The following is a 21,000-nucleotide window of genomic DNA, read 5'->3' as shown; positions in this document are numbered from 1 at the left end:
TCAACATCTCAATCTTAATCATTAATGCCAAATCAACACTCCCCCTCAAGTTGGTGCAAAGATGTCGCACATGCCCAACTTGCAACCAAAGTTGTATGGAAAGTCCGTTTGTCGAGGCCTTTAGTAAACACATCAGCCTAGTTGTTTTTCTGACGACACGTGAATAAACTCAAGACACCACCCGTGACTTTTTCTTTGATGAAGTGTCGATCAATTTCAACGTGCTTTGTTCGATGGCTTCGCCGGGATCGGATTTCGAGCTATACCGATTACTGTGACCTTGTTGTCACAATACAAGGAAAGTTTCCTTTTCGGACAATCTCATTCTTCTAGTAACTTTTGTAACCACAAAAGTTCGCAAACACCCTGGGCCATAGCTCTATATTCGCCTCCGCGCTTGATTAGCAACTACACTTTGCTTTCGCTTCTCCAAGTGACCAAGTTTCCTCCCACGAGTGTACAATAACCGGATGTATCCTTCCGTCATCTAAAGATCCGTTTCAACTCGCATCGGTAAAGGCTTCTATTCGGGAGTGACCATGTCCGGAGTAAAGTAGACCTTTTCCCCCGGGAGCGCGTACTTCGATACCGCAAAATGTGAAAGACAAACTGCATGAGGATCTCGAGGATCATGCATAAACCGACTCACTATTTTGTCAATAGGCTATGTTCCGGTCTAGTGTGAGAGAGATAAATGAGTCTTCCAACCACCTCGATATCTCTCTTTATCAACAGACTTTCCAACTCCGCTTTGTAGTTTGTGATTGCTTTCAATGGGTGATCTGCTGGTTTGCAACCTGTCATACCTGTTTCTTTCAAGAGATCCAGAATATACTTTCTTTGAGAAATAAAGATTCCTCTTTTTGATCTAGCAACTTCAATTCCCAAGAAGTACTGCAATTTTCCTAGATCCTTGATCTCAAATTCCTGTGCCAACAACTTCTTCAATCGGGTCATCTCCTCTTTGTCATCTCCTGTCATTACTATGTCATCAACATAAACTATGAGAAAAGTGAGTTTACCACCCAAATGTCTTATAAAGAGGGTGTGATCCGCATTGCTTTGTTGGTAACCAAAGGAGATCATTGCTTTATAGAATCTGTCAAACCAAGCTCTGTGAGACGTGCTTCAATCCGTACAAGGCTTTCTTCGATCCGCATACCTTTCCTTGACTTTGTTCGGTACATCAAAACCGAGAGGAATCTCCATGTACACCTCTTTCTTCTAGTCTCAATGAAGAAATGCATTCTTCACATCAAACTGCAAGTCCCCCAAGATTAGGTACGCACAAGATAGAAGAATTCTAATAGTATTCATTTTGCAACGGAGCAAATGTCTCTTGATAATCCACTCCATAAGTCCGAGTGAATCCTTTAGCCACCAATCTTGCTTTGAACCTTTCAACGAACCATCAGCTTTATGTTTTACGGTGAAGACCCATTGCAACCAACCAACTTCTTGTACGGTGGTGATGCGACAAGTTCCCAAGTCTCATTCTTTGATAAGGCCTTCATTTCTTCCATCATAGCTTGCTTCCACTTAGAATCCGCAAAAGCTTCCCTCCATTCCGGGGAATAGACACGGAAAGAAATAGACAGCGGCAAAGGCTCTATGGGAGCGATAAAGAATTATAGGAAACAAAGTTAGATAAAGGGTGTTTAGTGCAAGATCTGACTCCTTTCCCGAGCAATAGGCAAATCTAATTCATTAGGAAGTATAGATAACTACTTTGAGAAGAAGAAGGTTCGGGTTCGGCGGAGTTGCATGATGGCTTACTTCACTCTATTTCTCCTTGAGTAAGTTATCAAATCGGAGCCTATCCAAACGCCCACGATGCCCACAATTCTTTCTCGATTTCACTTTCTCTTTATGGCGTAGTTTCGACAGTCTCCCCCGAATTCTTTCTCCAACTTCACTTTCCTTGTGGCGATAGTTTCGACAATAGAACTAGGAAAAACCGTCTCTTCTTCCTTATAATTCTCCCCAAGGTGATGGTGTGAAAATCTTGAAATAGGGCTCGGTATTCCCCGAAGGTAACATCCATGCGACAAAGAATCTCCTAGAAGGAGGGTGATAACATTTGTACCCTTTTGTGTTGGAGAATACCCAATAAAGACACGTTTAAGAGCTTCCAGGTTCAGTTTCCCCGAGTTCTAGCGTGAACAAAGCAAACACACCCAAATATCTTTGGAGGAACAAAGATAATCATTTTTACCCTTTAAAGCTTCTAAAGGACTCGGAAATTAAGAGTTTTAAGTGGCATTCTATTGATGAGGTAGGCGGCCCTAGAATGGCATCCCCCGATAAGGCTTCTACAGATTCATGGTAAACAAAAGGATTCTTGCTACTTCTAACAAATGCCTATTTTTCTTTCGGCAACCCCGTTTTGTTGCACTTAGTATAAGAACAACTAGTTTGATGGATTATCCCAGACTCCAGTAAGCTCCAAAAGTTTTATCCATGTGATACTGTGCCATTGTCGATTCGAAATATCTTTATCTTAGCCTCAAACCGAGTACAAATCATCTTGTGAAATGACTTAAAACGAGGAGAAAACTTCACTTTTTGGCTTTTAACGGATATACCCATGTCATTCTAGTGCAACAATCGATAAAAGTAACAAACCATCGACTACGGACAAAGAAAAGTGTTTGAGTAGGACCCCGTACATCGAGAATGAATAGTCGAAAAGGAATTGTGCTTTTATTGTCACTCGAAGGATAAGAGTTTTTAGTGTGCTTGGCATATTCATATGCGTCACAAGACAAGATTCAAACTCGGTTCTAGAAAATAAACCGAGGTATAACTTTTTTAAAGCAAAAAAAGATGGGTGTCCCCGAACCGTACATGCCTTTGTATTATTTTATCGGTTGACATCCTTATTTCCCTACAAAAAAAGGCTCGACCGAGTCTCGAGTTCCATCGATCAAATATAAGCCATCATACGATCTACCACTTTACCAATCTTCTTCCCGTATGAAGGTCTTCAAAAACACAATAATCTAGAAAAGAATCGACCTTACGGTTTAGTTCTTTGGTGATAGCGCTAACGAGATAATAGGTTAATAGGAAAATCGAGCCACATGAAGAATGGATGATAAGGTAATATCGGGAGTACAAAGGCGGGCTTTGTTCCGGAAGGAACGGGGGTTGGGGAGCGTTGGCTATTCGACATAATCCCGCTTTTGGGACTAGGAGAGTAATTTTGAAGGCCTTTAGAAGAGCTTGTCATGTGTCTATTAGCCCAATCCAATAATCCAACAATTAAGTTGAGCATTAAAAGCAATACTGTGCGCATAATTGGGGCTAGCAACACTAGAAGAGTCAAGTTTGTTCGAAGACGGCAAGATGTTGAACTTCATCCCGAGACAAAGTCTCTCTAGAAATAAACACACCATGTATTATACGGATGGAAAGGGTTAGAATAGGCCTACGACCCGAGAAACGGAAAAAAAAATTCAGCAAAAAATCGCCGGAAAGTTGGCTGCCACGCCGGAATCCCTAATTCGGTGATCGGAAAAAATCAAAGCGATAGAGATAGGCTCGAGAATGTTCCGAGCACCCCAGCAGAGAAAAAATAATCCAGTTTTTGTGCGGACAGCCACAAAGAGAGAAAAACTCGACCTTTTTGATAAAACACGGAACCCTAGTGTGGCAGGGAGAAAAACTCACCTCAAAAAGGCAGCAATGGCTCTGATACCATGAAGATTTTTAGCAAGAAGAAAGGGCTTCTTGTATTTCTTAATGAATATACAATCCATAAAAATGGGTACTTATACATGAGTTCTAAGACTAAATAAGGAAAGACAATATTACATAATCTATTCCTAATCATTTACATCAATACAATATATTCCTAAAATAAAGCTATCAATCTTAATCATCAATATCAAATCAACATCTCAATCTTAATCATTAATGCCAAATCAACAATACTTCAATTAGTTGAGCGGGTATCGACCCCCGATTGTGGCATACCCCAAAATTACACATGCTGGTGTGGGAATTAAGTTGATCCATATAAATGGCAGCTTAGTAAATGCGCCCCCAACTATTAATACACCCTCGGCTCTGGTGTAAACTTGCTTTTTTGCCAGCATACTTGGTCTTGACCATACTATACTATGGTTTGACACCTTTCCCGAACCCATCGGGTGGATACTGAACAGATATCGTGATATGCACACGATGGAATGTCAATGCCAAGAAGGAAACCTCCCCAAAGATATAAAAAGCTTATGTCTAAATCTACGGGCAACTGATGGACTTCAAAAAAGATTTACTACTCTCTACCCATTTTATGTGACAAACTTTCCGTTTTAGTGTGTCCGAAAAAAAAAAAAATCACATTACTCTTTTAGAAACTATCTAATCTTAGCATTCCCATTTTACTTAAAATGATATGACTTGTTAGAACTTACTTAATATAAAAGCTTATTTTTTATAAGGAGACGCGTGATAGTGTTAACGATAGGTTGGTTGTTTGGAGACAGGCCCTAGAGTCTAAGGGTTTCAGCTTAAGCAAGACTAAAACAGAGCACCCGGAGTGCAAGTTTAGTGACGTAACGCATGAGGTGGAGGTGGAAGTGAAGATCGACGCACTAGTCATACTCAAGAGAGAAGGCTTCAAGTATCTTGGGTCCATGATCTAAGGAGAAGGGGAGATTGACGCTGATGTAGCGCACTGTATTGGAGCGGGGTGGGTGAATGAAGGCTCACCTCCGGGGTACTTTGAGATAAGAATGTGTCGCCGTACAGAGTAAGGCTTAGCCCCACATTGTTGTACGGGCTACATGCTGGCCAGTCAAGAATGCCAGCGTTCAAAAGATGGAGGTAACTGAGATGAGAATGCTTAGATGGATGTATAGACATAATAGGAAAGATAGGATTAGGAACGAAGTTATACGGGCCAAGGTGGGAGTGGTGGCGGACAAGATGAGAGGAGCGAGGTTGAGATGGTTCGCGCATGTGAAGAGGAGATGCGAGAGGTTGTGGCGGGGAGTTGTGAGGAGGTTTAGGAAGCGGGGGTGATTAGACGGATGATATAGCGCGACTCCGGCTAAAGCGGGACACGACCTTAGACAGGAAGTTATGGAGGTCAAAGATTAAGGTAACGGTTAGTAGATAGCTGAGTGTTGTCGCACACTGTGTGGGAGAGGCAAGGGACTATCATCCTCCTATCCTCTTCTTCCTTTTTAGTAGTATTATTTAGCTTTCGCGTAGTTTCTTATTCTTCAATGTGTATTACTATCTGCTGATGCACTTGTCGTGTATATTGATATTTTGCTATTTTATTTTTCTTACAATACTTGCGTTGGTACATTTCTTTTGAGCCGAGGTCTATCGGAAATAACCCCTCTACCTAACAAAGATTGGGGTAAAGTCTGCGTACATCCCACCTTCCACAGCGAGATTACACTAGCTATGTTGTTGTTGTTGTTGATAAAGGAAATGAAAAGGCATGTGAACTCTCACCACCACTCAATTAGAAGGATAATTTTGGTATTTTGCATATATTTGGCTACATGTCAAAAGTTTCTTTAAATTTTTAAATTCCTTGCCCAGTCAAACACCTTCACATAAAATGAGACGGAAAGAGCATGTTTTGATTTGAGTTTAGTGTTGCAGCGTGAAGAGTTTGATTTGCTTAAGAAGGATTTTTTTTATCTTGAATGCATGCACTACGGTAAGCCGTGAAAATACCCGATCCCATTCCAACCTCCATATGTGGAATCGTCTTTTGTATGTGCGAGATTGTTCGGAGACATGGTCCAAGCCGGTGAAAATACTTAGGCTTAAGGGTGGTCCCACTCTTTCTCGCGTATATGCGATCGGAGTGTCGAACACGCCGTTTTCTTTGGAAGGATCGAACCATGGGAACAAATCTACAGGGCTATCACCTTCTTTGGCGAGATCTTCCAATCTTGTTCTTCAAATACTTGTCCCGGTGGTATTTCTATACCTACTCCATCTTCTTCATATTTAAGCATCTGGGCGCCATAGCTTGAGTACCACTTCTTATTACCATTGGTGAGTCCACTTGTATCAGGGGTGGCATTAGAGTTTTGCTTACTTCTTTGTTTACCCGGGTTGTATCCTGATGATTTCATTGTATATTTTGATACTTAGACACTCCAAATTGTCCTTGCAATAAGCTATGTCTAATTTGTTGGCTTGATCCCTTGATGAGGTATGTGTATTGATTTGGGATTTTCCGTTGTCGATATCTTATAAATGAGATGCATTTTGACATATTGGTGTCTAATATGGTACTTAGATTATGACGGGGGTTAAGGGGTAAGGGTCCGTTCGATTGGGATATTTTGTCAGGTGTCGATCAGAAAGAGATTATGAGGGCGTGAATCTCTAGGACATCACCAGTGCAATTTGAATTGGTATCTAATAATGAACCGGAAAAGTTCCTGGATCACTGATGGGAAATACTATTGGAGAAGTTGCACAAAGAATGCTATCAACAATGGAAATAAGAGGCGGTGTCGTTGGAATGTCTAACAAATTATATGTAGTGCCTCAAGAATGGTCATAGGAAATAAGCACGGTGTCACAGTTGTTAAGGTGTGTGACCATCTCATCTAAAAGCTTAAGCTGTTAGAGAGAGCACACATCTATTTATTTAATTATATTCTCAACACGCCCCCTCACGTGCGAGCTTGTTTCTTTTTTGTGAGCCAAGCACGTGAAAAATTCTTTTTTATTAAGGATGTTAGTGAACTTAGAACTCAGACCTCTGTCTGCTCTGAAAAAATATTGAAGTGTAAGAGTCCCACGTCAGCCCTTTAAGGGATGGGTGGTCTCTTTAATATGGCTCGGATAATACTCCCTCATGCGCTAGCTTTTGGGATTGAGTTAGGTCCAAGATCCATTCTTTACATGGTATCAGAGCAGGACTCATCCCAATTTTCATTTCCGATGTTGGGCCCCCATATTAAATTGGCCACGCACCAGACTCCAGTCCTGGGCGTGAGAGAGGGTGTTAAGAGTCCCCATAACGGCCTTTTAAGGGATGGGTCGTCTCTTTAATATGGCTTGGGCAATCCTCCCTTCATGAGCTAGCTTTTGGGTTGAGTTAGGCCCAAGATTCATTCTTTACGGTATGACCATCTCATCTAAAAGCTTAAGTTGTAAAGAGACAACACACATTTATTTATTTAATTATATTCTCAACAACAGGAACATTCACCAAAAGAGGTATAGTGTCGTTAGAATAACAACAGTAAAGAGGCGTGATGCTGAGGCCAAGAAAGACACACTAATAATAGAACATACAAGATAGAGAAGACTTTGAATTACAGGAAATGAGGAAAGTTTCTCTTTTTGATAAGTGAAATGAGGGAAGTTTCTTAAATCTTTGGGATTCTTTGTTATCCATCTAAATGTTCATATTCGAAATAATGGTTTGAACAAAAGGAAAAAGAAAAGAGAAGTCATTTTGAAAGACAAACTGCTAAACTATAAGTAGAGAACCCCACAATCAATTTTTTAATGGTAAAAGTACTCCATTGATATACAGCAACAATAAGTGCTTTAAAATTCCATAACCATTTTCTATGATAATTATCATGAGAATCATTAAAATATTCTATGCAATATTCTTAAGGATTTCCTAGAGTTTAAACTAGAGGTTCTGCATGCTACTAGGATTAGTTTTCTTGGAAACTATGTCTCTTGAAAACATAAGCAGCACCAACAACAAACCCACTGTAATCCCACAACTGGAGTCTGGGGAGAGTAGAATTTATGCAGACCTTACCTCTAATACATACTTTACCTTGTCATGTGTAGCAACATTGCGCTTGACTACTCTTACTAATAAAAGTTTTTCTTACATACCCCCCCCCCCCCCCCAAAAAAAAAGTACATACTTTGCCAGAGAACCTGCAACAAATTTATGAAAGTAGGCACACATAATAAAGAAAAAAGAAGAATATTTCTCCTCACCTGTCCTCTTATAAGCATTTCCGATTTCTTCAATTTCTTCATAGCATAAATATTGCCTGATTTCTTCTCCCTGCATAAACGCACCTGCAGAGCAAAAATACCATTACTATATCTGAATCAGGAATGGGTATTCGTGGATTGATTGATTCAGATTTAGGGAAACCATCCTTGTACACAGAAGATGTTATTCCCAACAGGCGGCCACAAGACATTATTCTATTTTAATTCATCATAGCTTAAGTAGTGGGTATCGGAAGAAGAGAGCCAATTTTGATTTTATCCTCCATGATTTTGAATGTGCCAACCAACTTTAACCATGGAAGTTAAATGTGAGCAATATGGTGCAAGCAAAAATCTTCACTCAGATAGAGAAGAATATCATTCTGATGTCTGCACTCTGGTTTTTTAAAATCAATGACATTTTCTTAAAGATCATTCTGATTTTCATGATGTTTTTATCACACTCTAGGGCAGGCGATCCTTGGTACCAATATTTGATACAAAATTATGTATGTACCACTGTAAAGAAATAGATCATGGGCCTAACTCAACCCCAAAAGCTAGCTTATGAGGGGAGGATTGCCCAAGTCCATATAAGGAGACCACCCATCTCATTAACCACCGATGAGGGACTTTTTTCATTCTTCAACACCCCACCTCACGCCCAGGACTGGACATCTGGTGCGTGGGCAATTTAATTTGGGGGGCCCACATCGAGTGAGATGGGTCCTGCTCTGATACCATGTAAAGAAATGGATCATGGGCCTAACTCAACCCCAAAAGCTAGCTTATGATGGGAGGATTCCCAAGTCTATATAAAGAGACTACCCATCTCATTAACCACCGATGAGGGACTTTTTCATTCTTCAACAACCACACACCAGGAAGAACAAGAGTGGAAAAGTGAATTACTTGGATTAATGGCATTAAAGGGAGCAACATCTAAATTTTGAAAAAAGAGTAACATGTATATCTGAAAAAGATTTTAACATGCATATTATCACTAGAGAATTTTTACACGATCATCTGTTACTTAAAAACCAACTACACGTAATATTCTATAGTAAGTATAGATTGACAAATGAGAGATAAGATAAGCAACTTGCTGCGCTGTTACCAGTTAAATACAATGATTGAGTAAAAATTATTTAAATTATAAAATATATATTACTTAGATCCTTGCAAAATAAGTCGAACCTACCATCGTGCTTGATATGTTAATAGAGAAAGCTTCATGATATAATGTCATTCATACCCTTGGAGCAATTGTTTTCAATATCACCCCTATTTGCCTAATATTGTCCTCATTGGTCCCTCTCCTTCCACCACCCATCCCCTGCAAACAAACCGCATTCACAATACACCAGGTAACTCTGTCCACCAAGGCTTGGACAGATATGAAAAAATCATCTAGTGTTACCTCCACTGGAATTTGAACCTGAGATGGTTATCAACCCACTTCATTGACCAGTAGACCATACCCTTGGGTGCCAAAGCTACATAATTACAAAGAAACAATATCCCCCTAATTGATTCTAATTAATATACACCATCTTTTGATCAGGCTCTTTAGTTATTAAAAAAGTTTTGGAGTCTGTTAGACAGCCTTTAGACCATCCCAGCACCATGCTTGGTGGCTGAGAACGATCCTCGACTGCACCAAGACCCCTCTTAACACTGAGGTTCACTATTTCCCATACAAAAACAGACAATACATGCTGGGTGGAGTACCACCTTGCAGACATAGTAGGCTTATGAGATAATGAAATCATCTTGATTTACAGTCATGTGTTGTCCTTCAATGTCTTGCTAGACTACAAAAGCGAGAGCTAAGACAGCAAACTTTTCCGTGACTTTCTGCTACTTATGCATAACCAAGCATTTATATGAATATAATGCAAATGGAAATGGAAATGGAAATGGAAATAAAAAGATCATGAGATAAACTTGAAGAACTACTTATATTTGCAACAAACAGATTAATTTGTTTAAATGGGGAATGGTCACAAACCTCGCCAAAGGCTCCTCTGCCAATAATTGTTAGAAGCTCAAAGTCATCCACGCAAATCTTGTGCCTCCTCAGTCTCATATACTCTGTCTCCTTTCGCTCTAGATCCTTGATCAGATTCACTTGCTCCTCTTTAGGCACATCTGAAGATGCTAGCTTCCTCTCTAGAATCCAGCGCCTGTGTTCAGTCAATATTGTGTTAGCACGCAAGGCAAATTAAAATCTATCCTAAATAAGACTACTTGGGACATGTGTAAAAATTCAGTAGTTTACTCCAATAAACAATTTAGCTAATATGTCCTCCAAAGTCATGAATCTTTGTCTTCAGAATCTGTTCTTTTGGTGTAAGAGAAGTTTAGTAGAGAATATGGATCAGTACATGGATTTTTTGGACTCACTTGGGAATATACATCTACAGTCTATTGTAGGGGTTGTCTGATTTTGCTGTACTTTTACCTTCTTGGTACATTTATTAATAATATTTTTACCTTATCAAAAAAAAATGGTTGATCTACCCTAGAAGCTAACTGTGCAAGTTTGTCCTACATCACTAGAAGAAACCTTTTTCAGCCCGGTGCACAAAGAATCCCGCGTTAGCAGGGATCACTAGATCAAATTTGTATCCCCTACTGTTCTGCCCAACTTTCAACGTTCTGTGCTTTTTTCCCTTTACTTCTTCCATTAATCCACTTTAGATATTGACCATTGTTTTCAAAGGAGTTGGACATTTCTGCAGCAATCACAATGTCAATGGGTACTTCAACAACCACAACAACACTACAAAAATATGAAACATGTGTATGCCTTAAAAAAGTTAGGTCAATTTGTGTCTCCAGATTCCCAGCATTAGAAAATTGTAAGTTCCAGACAATGAAATGCACTTGTTCAGGAAAAGGAAACTGAAACGAATGCTAGCCTCCCAGACAGTAGCATTAAGAAGTGAACCAATTTCTAATCACACTATACTCCTACAATCTTATGATAATTGCAGTTGAATTAAGGTATCCGTTTAAACACCCTACCAAGAGAAGACGAACAACCTAGCCAAAAGCTACTACTAAAAGAAAGACACCTAAGGCTAAAATGATACTCTTTGTCCCAAATTGTTGTCAACTCTTTCTTAGTGAGAATTTGGTAGCTAGACAAAACTTTCAGTTGAAAAAATACAAGAGAATTGGATATTACAAAGAACCACTATAACTTGGAATTATTTTTCATTTTAAAATGCAAAACTGTAATTTTCACACCGACTCCATAGGTCCACAACTATCAACCCCTATCCATGCCTTCTAAATATCACCTTCAACCTTTGCCAAGATTACCACAGCGGGTTTCAAATCCCAGTACTCACAATAAGAACTCACTCCAGCAAACAATGTAAAAACATATTAGAGCAGGACTCATCAATTTCTCAAAAAAAAAAAAAAAAAGTATTTTCATGACAAGGAATGATTAATTTAATAAGTAAGCTCATCATAATATATGTTTTAATTCTCCTAGTGCAGACTCTGGTGTGTCTAAGAATGGGGAAAGTAGTGCTCTTAAATGTATGATTGTATATATCAAAAGAGAATAATTTTGTCAGAAAGTCAACAAAAGATCAAGATAAACCGATTCTCAAGGTGTAACCCTATATGCTACGCAAGGAGGATGGCGGAGAAGCATCCTAACGACATTCCATATATTACTTTCAGTGGGAGGGGATTTAATGAAGAAAAGACATTATCAGGGAAAAATAAGCAGGGGACGCCATTTTGTGCAGAAGAAATTGACGAGGATGAAACAAATAAATGGGTATAGTATATGGTCCAATGACAAGTCCGTGAAGGAGAATCAAAAGTGTGATGGGGGTGAAAACAGGGAGGAGGAAGAAGGGGAGATGTCGGAAGATAGTGGAGTAGATTAGAAAAATAATAAATCAAGATGGGTGAAGGGAGAAGAAATAATATCAGAGTGGATGGAGAAGAAAATGTTTGGGATTTGTGAAATTTTGTGGGAGTATCTGTTGATTTAGTATTAATGATAAAGATTGAGATGTTGATTTGATATTGATGATTAAGATTGATAGCTTAATTTTAGGAATATATTGTATTAATGTAATTGATTAGGAATTGATTGTGTAATATTGTCTTTCCTTATTTAGTCTTAGAACTCATGTATAAGTACCCATTCTTGTGGGTTGTATAATTATTTAGAAATACAAGAAGACTTTTCTCCTTGCTAAAAATCTTTATGGTATTGGAGCCATTGCTGCCTTTTTGAGGTGAGTTTTCTCCCTCTCTGCACTAGGGTTCCGTGTTTTATCAAAGAGGTTGAGTTTTTCTCTCTCTTTGTGGTTGTCTGCACAAAAAACTCCTCCCGTTCAGTTTGTTTCTGGATTGCTTTTCTCTGTTGGGGTCGCTGGAACATTCTGAGCCTATCCATACTAGTTTTGCTTTTTTCGATCACCGAAATTAGGATTCCGGCGTGGCAGCCAACTTTCCGGCGATTTTTTCTGGAATTTTTTTTTCAAATCTCGGGTCGTAGGCCTATTCTGACCCTTCCCATCCACGTTCTAAAGTTGCTCTTTCCAGATTCTAAATTCTATTTGGGTTATTATCTATTAAAATTATGGGTTACACAAAAATGGTAGATAATATGGGTGACACTACTTCTAGAGAGACTTTGTCTCAGGATGAAGTTCAACATCTTCGCCGTCTTCTGAACAAACTTGACTCTTCTAGTGTTGCTAGCCCCAATTATGTGCAGTCAGGTATTGCTTTTAATGCTCGACTTAATTGTTGGATTATTGATTTTGGTGCGAATAGACACGTGACGGAGCTCTTTTAAAGGCCTTTAAAACTACTCCTCCCCCCAAAAGGGGATTATGTCGAATAGCCAATGGCTCACTAACCCTGTCTCCGGAATGAGTTCGGTCGTTGTACTCTTGATATTACCTTATCATCCATTCTTCATGTGCCTGATTTTCCTATTAACCTATTATCTGTTAGCGCTATCACCAAAGAACTAAACTGTAGTGTCAAATTCTTTCCTGATTATTGTGTTTTTCAAGACCTTTATACAGGGAAGAAGATTGGCATTAGTAGATTGCATGATGACTTATATTTGATCGATGGAACTCAAGACTCCGGTCAGGCCTTTTTTGTAGGAAATAAGGATGTCAACCGAAAAATAATACAGTGGCATAGACGGTTGGGGCACCCATCTTTTTTTGCTTTAAAAAAGTTATACCCTAGTTTATTTTCTAGAGCGAGTTCGAATCTTTGTCTTGTGATGCGTGTGAATATGCCAAGCACACTAAAAACTCTTATCCTTCCGAGTGACAATAAAAGCACAATTCCACTTTCCGACTATTGATTCGATGTCGGGGTCCTACTCAAACACTTTCTTTGTCCGGTAGTCGATGGTTTGTTACTTTTATCGATTGTTGCACTAGAATGACATGGTATATCTGTTAAAAGCCAAAAGTGAAGTTTTCTCTTGTTTTCAGTCATTTCATAAGATGATTTGTACTCAGTTTAGGGCTAAGATAAAGATATTTCGATGGGATTTCAACTCCTCTTCATAATCTAAAAGCTAGATGTCTGGTAGTTTTGTTCAATTGGAGCTTTCACTCCCCTGTTAATAGCATTGACAATTACCTGGACTTTGTTAGCTCTATGTTTCTTGCATAGTCTAACTTAGTTTCCTCTCCAAAAGCTTAGTAGCTTTTGTGTTTGCTCCAAAAGCTCCCAAACTTTTGCTTTTGTAAAATGGAACCTTCCAGTTGCCTTTCTTAATGGAAACTTCTTACTTCACCAAAAAAAAAAAAAAAAGATATTTCGAATTGACAATGGCACAGAATACATGGATAAAACTTTTGGAGCTTACTTGGAGTCTTTTGGGATAATCCATCAAACTAGTTGTCCTTATACTAGTGCACAAAATAGGGTTCTTTGAGAAAGAAAAAATAGGCATTTGTTAGAAGTAGCAAGATCCCTTTTGTTTACCATGAATCTGCCGAAGCCTTACTGGGGGATGCCATTCTAGTAGTTGTCTACCTCATCAATAAAATGCCACTTAAAACTCTTAATTTTCAGAGTCCTTTAGAAGCTTTAAAGGGTAAAAATGACTATACTGTTCCTCCAAAGATATTTGGGTGTATTTGCTTTGTTCACACTAGGAACTCTGGGAAACTTGAACCTAGAGCTCTTAAATGTGTTTTTATTGGGTTTTCTCCAACACAGAAAGGGTACAAATGTTATCACCCTCCTTCTAGGAGATTCTTTGTCAGTATGGAAGTTACCTTTCGGGAATCTGAACCCTATTTCAGTGTTACACCATCACCTCTTTAGGGGGAGAATTATAAGGAAGAAGTCATGGTTTTTCCAAGTTCCGTTGTTGAAACTACTGCCACAAGGGAAAGTGAAATTGAAGAAAGAATTCAGGGGGAGACTGTTGAAACTACTGCCACAAGGGAAAGTGAAATTGGAGAAAGAATTCAGGGGGAGAATGTTGGGCGTTTGGATAGGCCTGATTTGATAACTTACTCAAGGAGAAATAGAGCAGAAGAAGCCATCATGCAACCTGCCGAAGCCGAACCTTCTTCTTCTGGTGAGTTATCTATAATTCCTAATGAGTTAGATTTGCCTATTGCTCACAGGAAAGGAGCCACATCTTGCACTAAACACCCTTTATCTAACTTTGTTTCCTATAATTCTTTGTCGCCCTCCTATAAAGCCTTTGCCTTGTCTATTTCTTCTGTGTCTATTCCCCAGAATTGGAGGGAAGCTTTTGCAGATTCTAAATGGAAGCAAGCTATGATGGAAGAAATGAAGGCCTTATCAAAGAATGAGACTTGGGAACTTGTCGCATCACCACCCGACAAGAAGTTGGTTGGTTGCAAATGGGTCTTCACTGTAAAATATAAAGCTGATAGTTCCATTGAAAGATTCAAAGCAAGATTGGTGGCTAAAGGATTCACTCAGACTTATGGAGTGGATTATCAAGAGACATTTGCTCCTGTTGCAAAAATGAACACTATTAGAATTCTTTTGTCTTGTGCAGTTAATCTTGAATGGGACTTACAACAATTTGATGTGAAGAATGCATTTCTTCATGCAGACTTAGAAGAAGAGGTGTACATGGAGATTCCTCCGGTTTTGTCTTGAACAAAGTCAAGGAAAGGTATGCGGACCGAAGAAAGCCTTGTACGGATTGAACTTCTCCAGAGCTTGGTTTGACGAGATTCTATAAAGCAATGATCTCTTTTGGTTACCAACAAAGCAATGCGGATCACACCCTCTTTATAAGACATCAAAACGGTAAACTCACTCTTCTCATAGTTTATGTTGATGACATAGTAATGACAGGAGATGACAAAGAGGAGATGACCCGATTGAAAAAGTTGTTGGCACAGGAATTTGAGATCAAGGATCTAGGAAAATTGCAGTACTTCTTGGGAATTGAAGTTGCTAGATCAAAAAGAGGAATCTTTATATGTTACTTTATTCAAAAAAAAAAAAAAAAAAAAAAAAAAAAAAAAAATCTTTATTTCTCAAAGAAAGTATATTCTGGATCTCTTGAAAGAAACGGGTAAGACAGGTTGTAAACCAGCAGAATCACCCATTGAAAGCAATCACAAACTACAAAGCGGGGTTGGAAAATCAGTTGATAAAGAGAGATATCAGAGGATGGTTGGAAGACTCGTTTATCTCCCTCACACTAGACCAGACATAGCCTATTCAGTCAGCCTGGTGAGTCAGTTTATGCATGATCCCCAAGATCCTCATATGCAAGCTGTCTTTCACATTTTGCGGTATCTAAAGTCTCTCGGGGAAAGGTCTACTTTACTCCCGGACATGGTCACCTCCCAATAGTGCCTTTACGGATACGCAGACGGCTGGATCTCTAGATGACAAAAGGTCTACATCCGGTTACTGTACACTCGTAAGAGGAAACTTGGTCACTTGGAGAAGCAAGAAGCAAAGTATAGTTGCTAGATCAAGTGCGGAGGCAGAATATAGAGCTATGGCCCAGGGTGTTTGTGAACTTTTGTGGTTACAAAAGATACTAGAAGAATTGAGATTGTCTGAAAAAAGCAAACTTTTCTTGTACTGTGACAACAAGGCTGCAATCAGTATAGCTCGAAATCCAGTCCAACATGACCGAACAAAGCATGTTGAAATTGATCGACACTTCATCAAAGAACAAGTCACGGGTGGTGTCTTGAGCTTGTTCCATGTGTCATCGGAAAAAAAACTAGCTGATGTGTTTACCAAAGGCCTCAACAAACGCGCAAGTTGGCCATATGCGACATCTTTGCACCAACTTGAAGGGAAGTGTTGATTTGGTATTAATGATTAAGATTGAGATGTTGATTTGATATTGATGATTAAGATTGATAGCTTGATTCTAGGAATATATTGTATTAATGTAATTGATTAGGAATTGATTGTGTAATATTGTCTTTCCTTATTTAGTCTTAGAACTCATGTATAGGTACCCATTCTTATGGGTTGTATAATTATTCAGAAATACAAGAAACCTTTTCTTCTTGCTAAAAATCTTCAGTATCTTATGAGAGTTTTGAGGAGGTGGTAATACAACAATTCTTTGGAATAGAGGATGGGTGGCGAAAAGCAAGCAGAAAAGAGGATATGAGAAAAAATAGCGAGGGATGTAGGATAAGATTGAAAGAGAGCTAGATGAAGAAGAGGAAAATAAAAGGGTAAGCACGAGATATTAGAGAAGAGGGATGTAGGATAAGATGGTGTAGGGAAATTTGAAATGAAGGGGAAGCAAGAGGGTATTTGAAAAAAAGGAAGGAAAAAGTTGGAGGTATTAGAAAATACAGTACATGTGAATGAAGTCATAGTTGGATAACATATCTTGTATTGTCTACAGTCATGTTGTTTATTTTTGGTTGGATTATAGACATCCATGAGGTATCCAATCTATCGACTATTTCAATCCAATCTATCGACTATTTCAAGACTAACTAAGCAAAACTAAAATAACAATTATAACATAAGCCTGTATGAGATACAATTAATTTCACTAGATATCATCTTCCATCAAGATGATCTCAAGCAGAAATTTTTTGCCTAGGGTTGTCTAAAAGGGATGTCCATCTTGTAGGAATGTAAATGATATCATATCTTATTTTGGGTATTATCTGACATACCAAGATGATTTCGCTCGTCTTATGCTTCAAATCCTAAAGCAGTCAAAAGACTGAATGAGTGCCACACTTTTAGCAAGCCAAGAACACTGTTGATAAGAATCACCCTACATCCAAGAGAAAGGTATTGCCTTTTCCATGTAGCAAGTCTCATTTCGCGCCTCTTCAATTTCTCCACACCAGCTTTGACTTGTATCTAGCACTTAAAGGCATGCCAGGTAATCTGTAGGAAACTCTCCAATTTGATAGCCAACCACCTCCCTAGACGATGTATATCCTGCATATCATATTCCTAAACATGGAACATTTCCCCAGGTTTATCTTTAGACCAGAAACAGCTTCAAATAAGTTAAGATCACTCTCGGATATCTCAACTGTGATTCCTCTACCCCACAAAGTGAAAGTGTATCATCTGCGTAGAGCAACTAAGGGACTTCCACACCACTGTTCTCTGTGCCCCCGCTCTGAAACCCCTGATCCACTGTAAAGACATTGCTTTGCTTAGCATGTTGCTTGATGCCTCCATATCTAGGATGAATAAAGGGGAAAGAGGCCCGTCTCAACCCCCTGTATGTAGGGAAAAGACCTTCTAGAGCACCATTACTGAGAACCGGACTGATGAGATACAACTCTTAATTCATGTAATCCATTTTTCCCCCAACCCCATATTATTCAACAGGTTAACCAAGTATCCCCAATTAACATGATCAAAGGCTTTTTCAATGTCCAGCTTGCACAATATCCCCGTTTCTCCCTGTTCCTTCTACTGTTAAGAGACTCGTTAGCAATCAAAACCGAATTTGTAATTTGTCTCCCTTCAATAAATGTCATCTCAGAGTCTACAACCAGAACATTTGTTACCTTCTTTAAGCTTTCTGCGAGTAGTTTAGAAATTATTTTGTAGAAACTCCCCAGACTTATTAGTCTGAAATCCTTTATGTCCTCTGCCTCAGCTTTCTTAGGGATTAATGCAATGAAAGATGCATTATAACTTCTTTCAAAATTTCCAGTCTGATATAAATAGTTCACCGCAGCCATAATATCTTCCTTTACCACAGTCTAGCAGTGCTTGTAAAATGTCATATTGAAACCATCAGCCCCTGGATCCTTTTCCCCTTCACAGCTTCTAATAATCTCTCTCTAAATACCCCTGGAAATACATTAATTGCAGAGTTTTTTTGTCCACTCACCAAATGCCCCAATATTTATGCTATGTATTCAAACCCCAACTGCGCCTTTGCTCTCACCGCACTAACTTCTCAACCTCTCCGATCAAACTGATATCAAAAGAAGTTTGAAAATTGATTTCTTTCCACAACTTGTTTAAAATTTGAATCTGAACTAGGTGTTTTTAGGGATTGAAGCCCCGAAGGTGAATCTTAAAATTCGAAAATTGGTTTGACATTCTAGAATTAGTAGAATGATCTCTTGGTTTTTTTTTTTTTTTTTTTTTTTGGGGGGGGGGGGGGGGGGTGTGGGGGCTCTTGGCCTCTCGTGTTAAGCCTCGAGCATTTTGCATTGATGGATGCAAAAGATGCAAGTTTTGTGAAAGTTATAATGTCTTTGTTGGTAATGATAGTTACGGAGGAAGGAAAGGTATAAAACACTGAAGTCTTAATGTACTTTTCAATGGTGAAAGTAGACAAAGATATTATACGGAACCTAGAGAATTTGAGGAAAACCATGGCTGAGACAGAATGCTGAAATCGGAAAAACACATGGCAGAAGAAGAAACCAGTTTAATTTTTTAGGAAGAAAGACCAAAAGGTCGCGCTCATTAATGTACTCATCAGGTGATACTAGGGTATTTAAAGAAAATGAAATGTGGATACAATGCTAACCTACTACATTATATAGAAATTCAAACAAAGTGGTGTTCGGATGACACTACTTCGCCTAATGTGCATCCGCCTCTGACAAGTTCCATGCATGTTAGACAAGTTGATCAACATGATTTGTGTAACTCCCATATTAGCTTTATCATTTCCTTGTCATTTATCCATTCAGCATTACATATCTAGACATGAAGCGTTATGGTTCTCACCAAGTCAAAAGTTAGTGAATCTCAACTTCTAAACTCTGATTATCCACAATTAACCAGCTTAAAAGTAGAGGATTTTTCTTGGAAGATATTCCCCAATGGGATGGTTGACTAGTTGAGGCATAGAAGAAATAACCTAGAGATCCCAGTTACACATTCGAGGTAAGTTTGGTATGAAGGAAAATGTTTTCTTGGAAAATAAGTGGGTTTCTTACTTATTATCCCAAGAGCATTTAAATGTCATCTAGCAAAAGACTATGGGGTGGGGTGGGTGGGGTAGGGTGGGGAGTGGGGGCTCAGGGTGGCGGGGGGTGAAATGGTCAAGTGGTGGGGTTTAGGGGTGTTGGCTGGGTAGGGAATAGACAATGAACTTGAAGTGTTACTTATGGAATTTATTTTCCCTACTTGAAGTGTTGAAAGAGACAATGAATTTATTTTCCCTACCCTCGGTGTAAGCCCATCTGTACCAATGTTGGCGGGCAGGTTTATGGTTCAATCGTGTAAGTTGACCTGGACACCACCATTGACAGGAAAAATAGAGATTGGACAGACTTTCAGTGACACCACACAAATGCCAGATTACATATTAGACAAACACTCCCCTAGCTCACGTAGCTGATGCAATTGGGTCTAACTAAAATAGGTCAAATATTTTCCACACAAGCAATAATCAAAAAAAAACCACAAACTTAATTACTCCCTTGTGTCCCAATTTGTATGGCACCTTTGAATTTCGAGAGTCAAATAACTTTTTCTTTGACCGTGATTTTTTATATGTCTTTAAATATTTCGAATTATCAATTATTGTAACCGTTTTTTACCCCGAGCTCCCCTTTTTGCTCCTTTGATGACTCGAATCCACAATCTTCAGGTTGGAGGTGGAGGATGCTTAACATCTAAGCAACTCCCACTTGACGTTAATTATTATAGTACTTGTTATGTAGTTTCTAAATATATAAATTTTATTTTAAAAAATTTAAAGATTCTATGCTGGAATTCAACAACATACCCAATAATCCGACAAAGTGGGGTCTGGGGAGGGTAGAGTGTAAGTAGACCTCTGCGACCCTACTTAATCATATATCGATAATTAAAACTTGACTCTCAAAATCTGAACCGTGCCACATAAATTGAGACAGAGGGAGTAAGTCTTTTATATAGTTCCAGCTATGAAAGAAATAGAATCCAAGAACATCAAGAGATGTCAGAAGTAAATAAAGCTAATTAACTCAGAGCAAAATGAAGTAAATTACCTCTGTTTGCGGTCTTGAATGGTTTTCATCTGAGTTTTGTAGTGGTTTTCAATAAATTGCTTAGCAGCAGCAACTCTCTCCATAGTTAAGCTTGAACCAAGTACTTCTTCTTGTTCTTCCTCCATCTCTCTCTTTTCAAAATAGCAAATTTGTATATAAGTAGTATATATGTGTGTGTGCGCGCGCTTATATATTTATTGGAACAAGGAATGAAGAGGGGAGTGGGAGTGACAATGGAGTTCAGACTAGTTCATTGAGCAGTATGTGCGGGAAGGGGTCGGATCCCCTGCAATTGATAGGTCCACTTTTACTTGGACAACTAACTATTTATTGCCTCCCCTTTGGATCCTCCTTCATTTGACTCTACATTATTGCAACATTTATTGCATCCCAAAAAAAAAATAAGTGTATTTTTAATCTGTTTATTTTGGTCCAGAATAAGTGTTTTTACATAATTAAGAAGATATTAATTATATTCTTTCAAATTTATCCCTATTTAAATAAGTGAGTTTTATGTAATCAAAAAAATTATATTAAATATGTAACACCGTTTAATTAAGGGTAATTCAGTCAAGCT

General features: G+C 38.7%; 1 protein-coding gene and 1 long non-coding RNA gene across 3 annotated transcripts in view; one reads left to right on the top strand and one right to left on the bottom strand.

Moving 5' to 3' along the window:
- Nucleotides 1-20,780, bottom strand: part of LOC132050294 (uncharacterized) — a 33,774-nt gene extending 12,994 nt beyond the window's left edge. Inside the window, exons 1-3 of one of the 2 annotated variants that reach the window (XM_059441490.1) lie at nt 20,424-20,780; nt 9,971-10,145; nt 7,960-8,043 (exon numbers count right to left, since the gene is read on the bottom strand). In XM_059441490.1, coding sequence (XP_059297473.1) covers nt 7,960-8,043; nt 9,971-10,145; nt 20,424-20,548 — 384 coding nt within the window. In that variant the 5' untranslated portion in view covers nt 20,549-20,780. The remainder of the gene's footprint in view (nt 1-7,959; nt 8,044-9,970; nt 10,146-20,423) is intronic. The other variant, XM_059441492.1, reaches the window with a different exon arrangement.
- LOC132050295 (uncharacterized) lies at nt 13,642-15,095 on the top strand. The gene is made up of 3 exons (XR_009413334.1): nt 13,642-14,343; nt 14,401-14,560; nt 14,725-15,095. It is a non-coding gene; the product is annotated as an uncharacterized LOC132050295 (long non-coding RNA).
- Nucleotides 20,781-21,000: the final 220 nt, after the last annotated feature.

This window comes from Lycium ferocissimum, chromosome 3 (genome assembly GCF_029784015.1).
Source record: "Lycium ferocissimum isolate CSIRO_LF1 chromosome 3, AGI_CSIRO_Lferr_CH_V1, whole genome shotgun sequence".
Classification (NCBI taxonomy): Eukaryota; Viridiplantae; Streptophyta; class Magnoliopsida; order Solanales; family Solanaceae; genus Lycium; species Lycium ferocissimum.
Note: the sequence above shows the minus strand (reverse complement) of the source record. Positions and strands in the feature narration are given on the sequence as shown.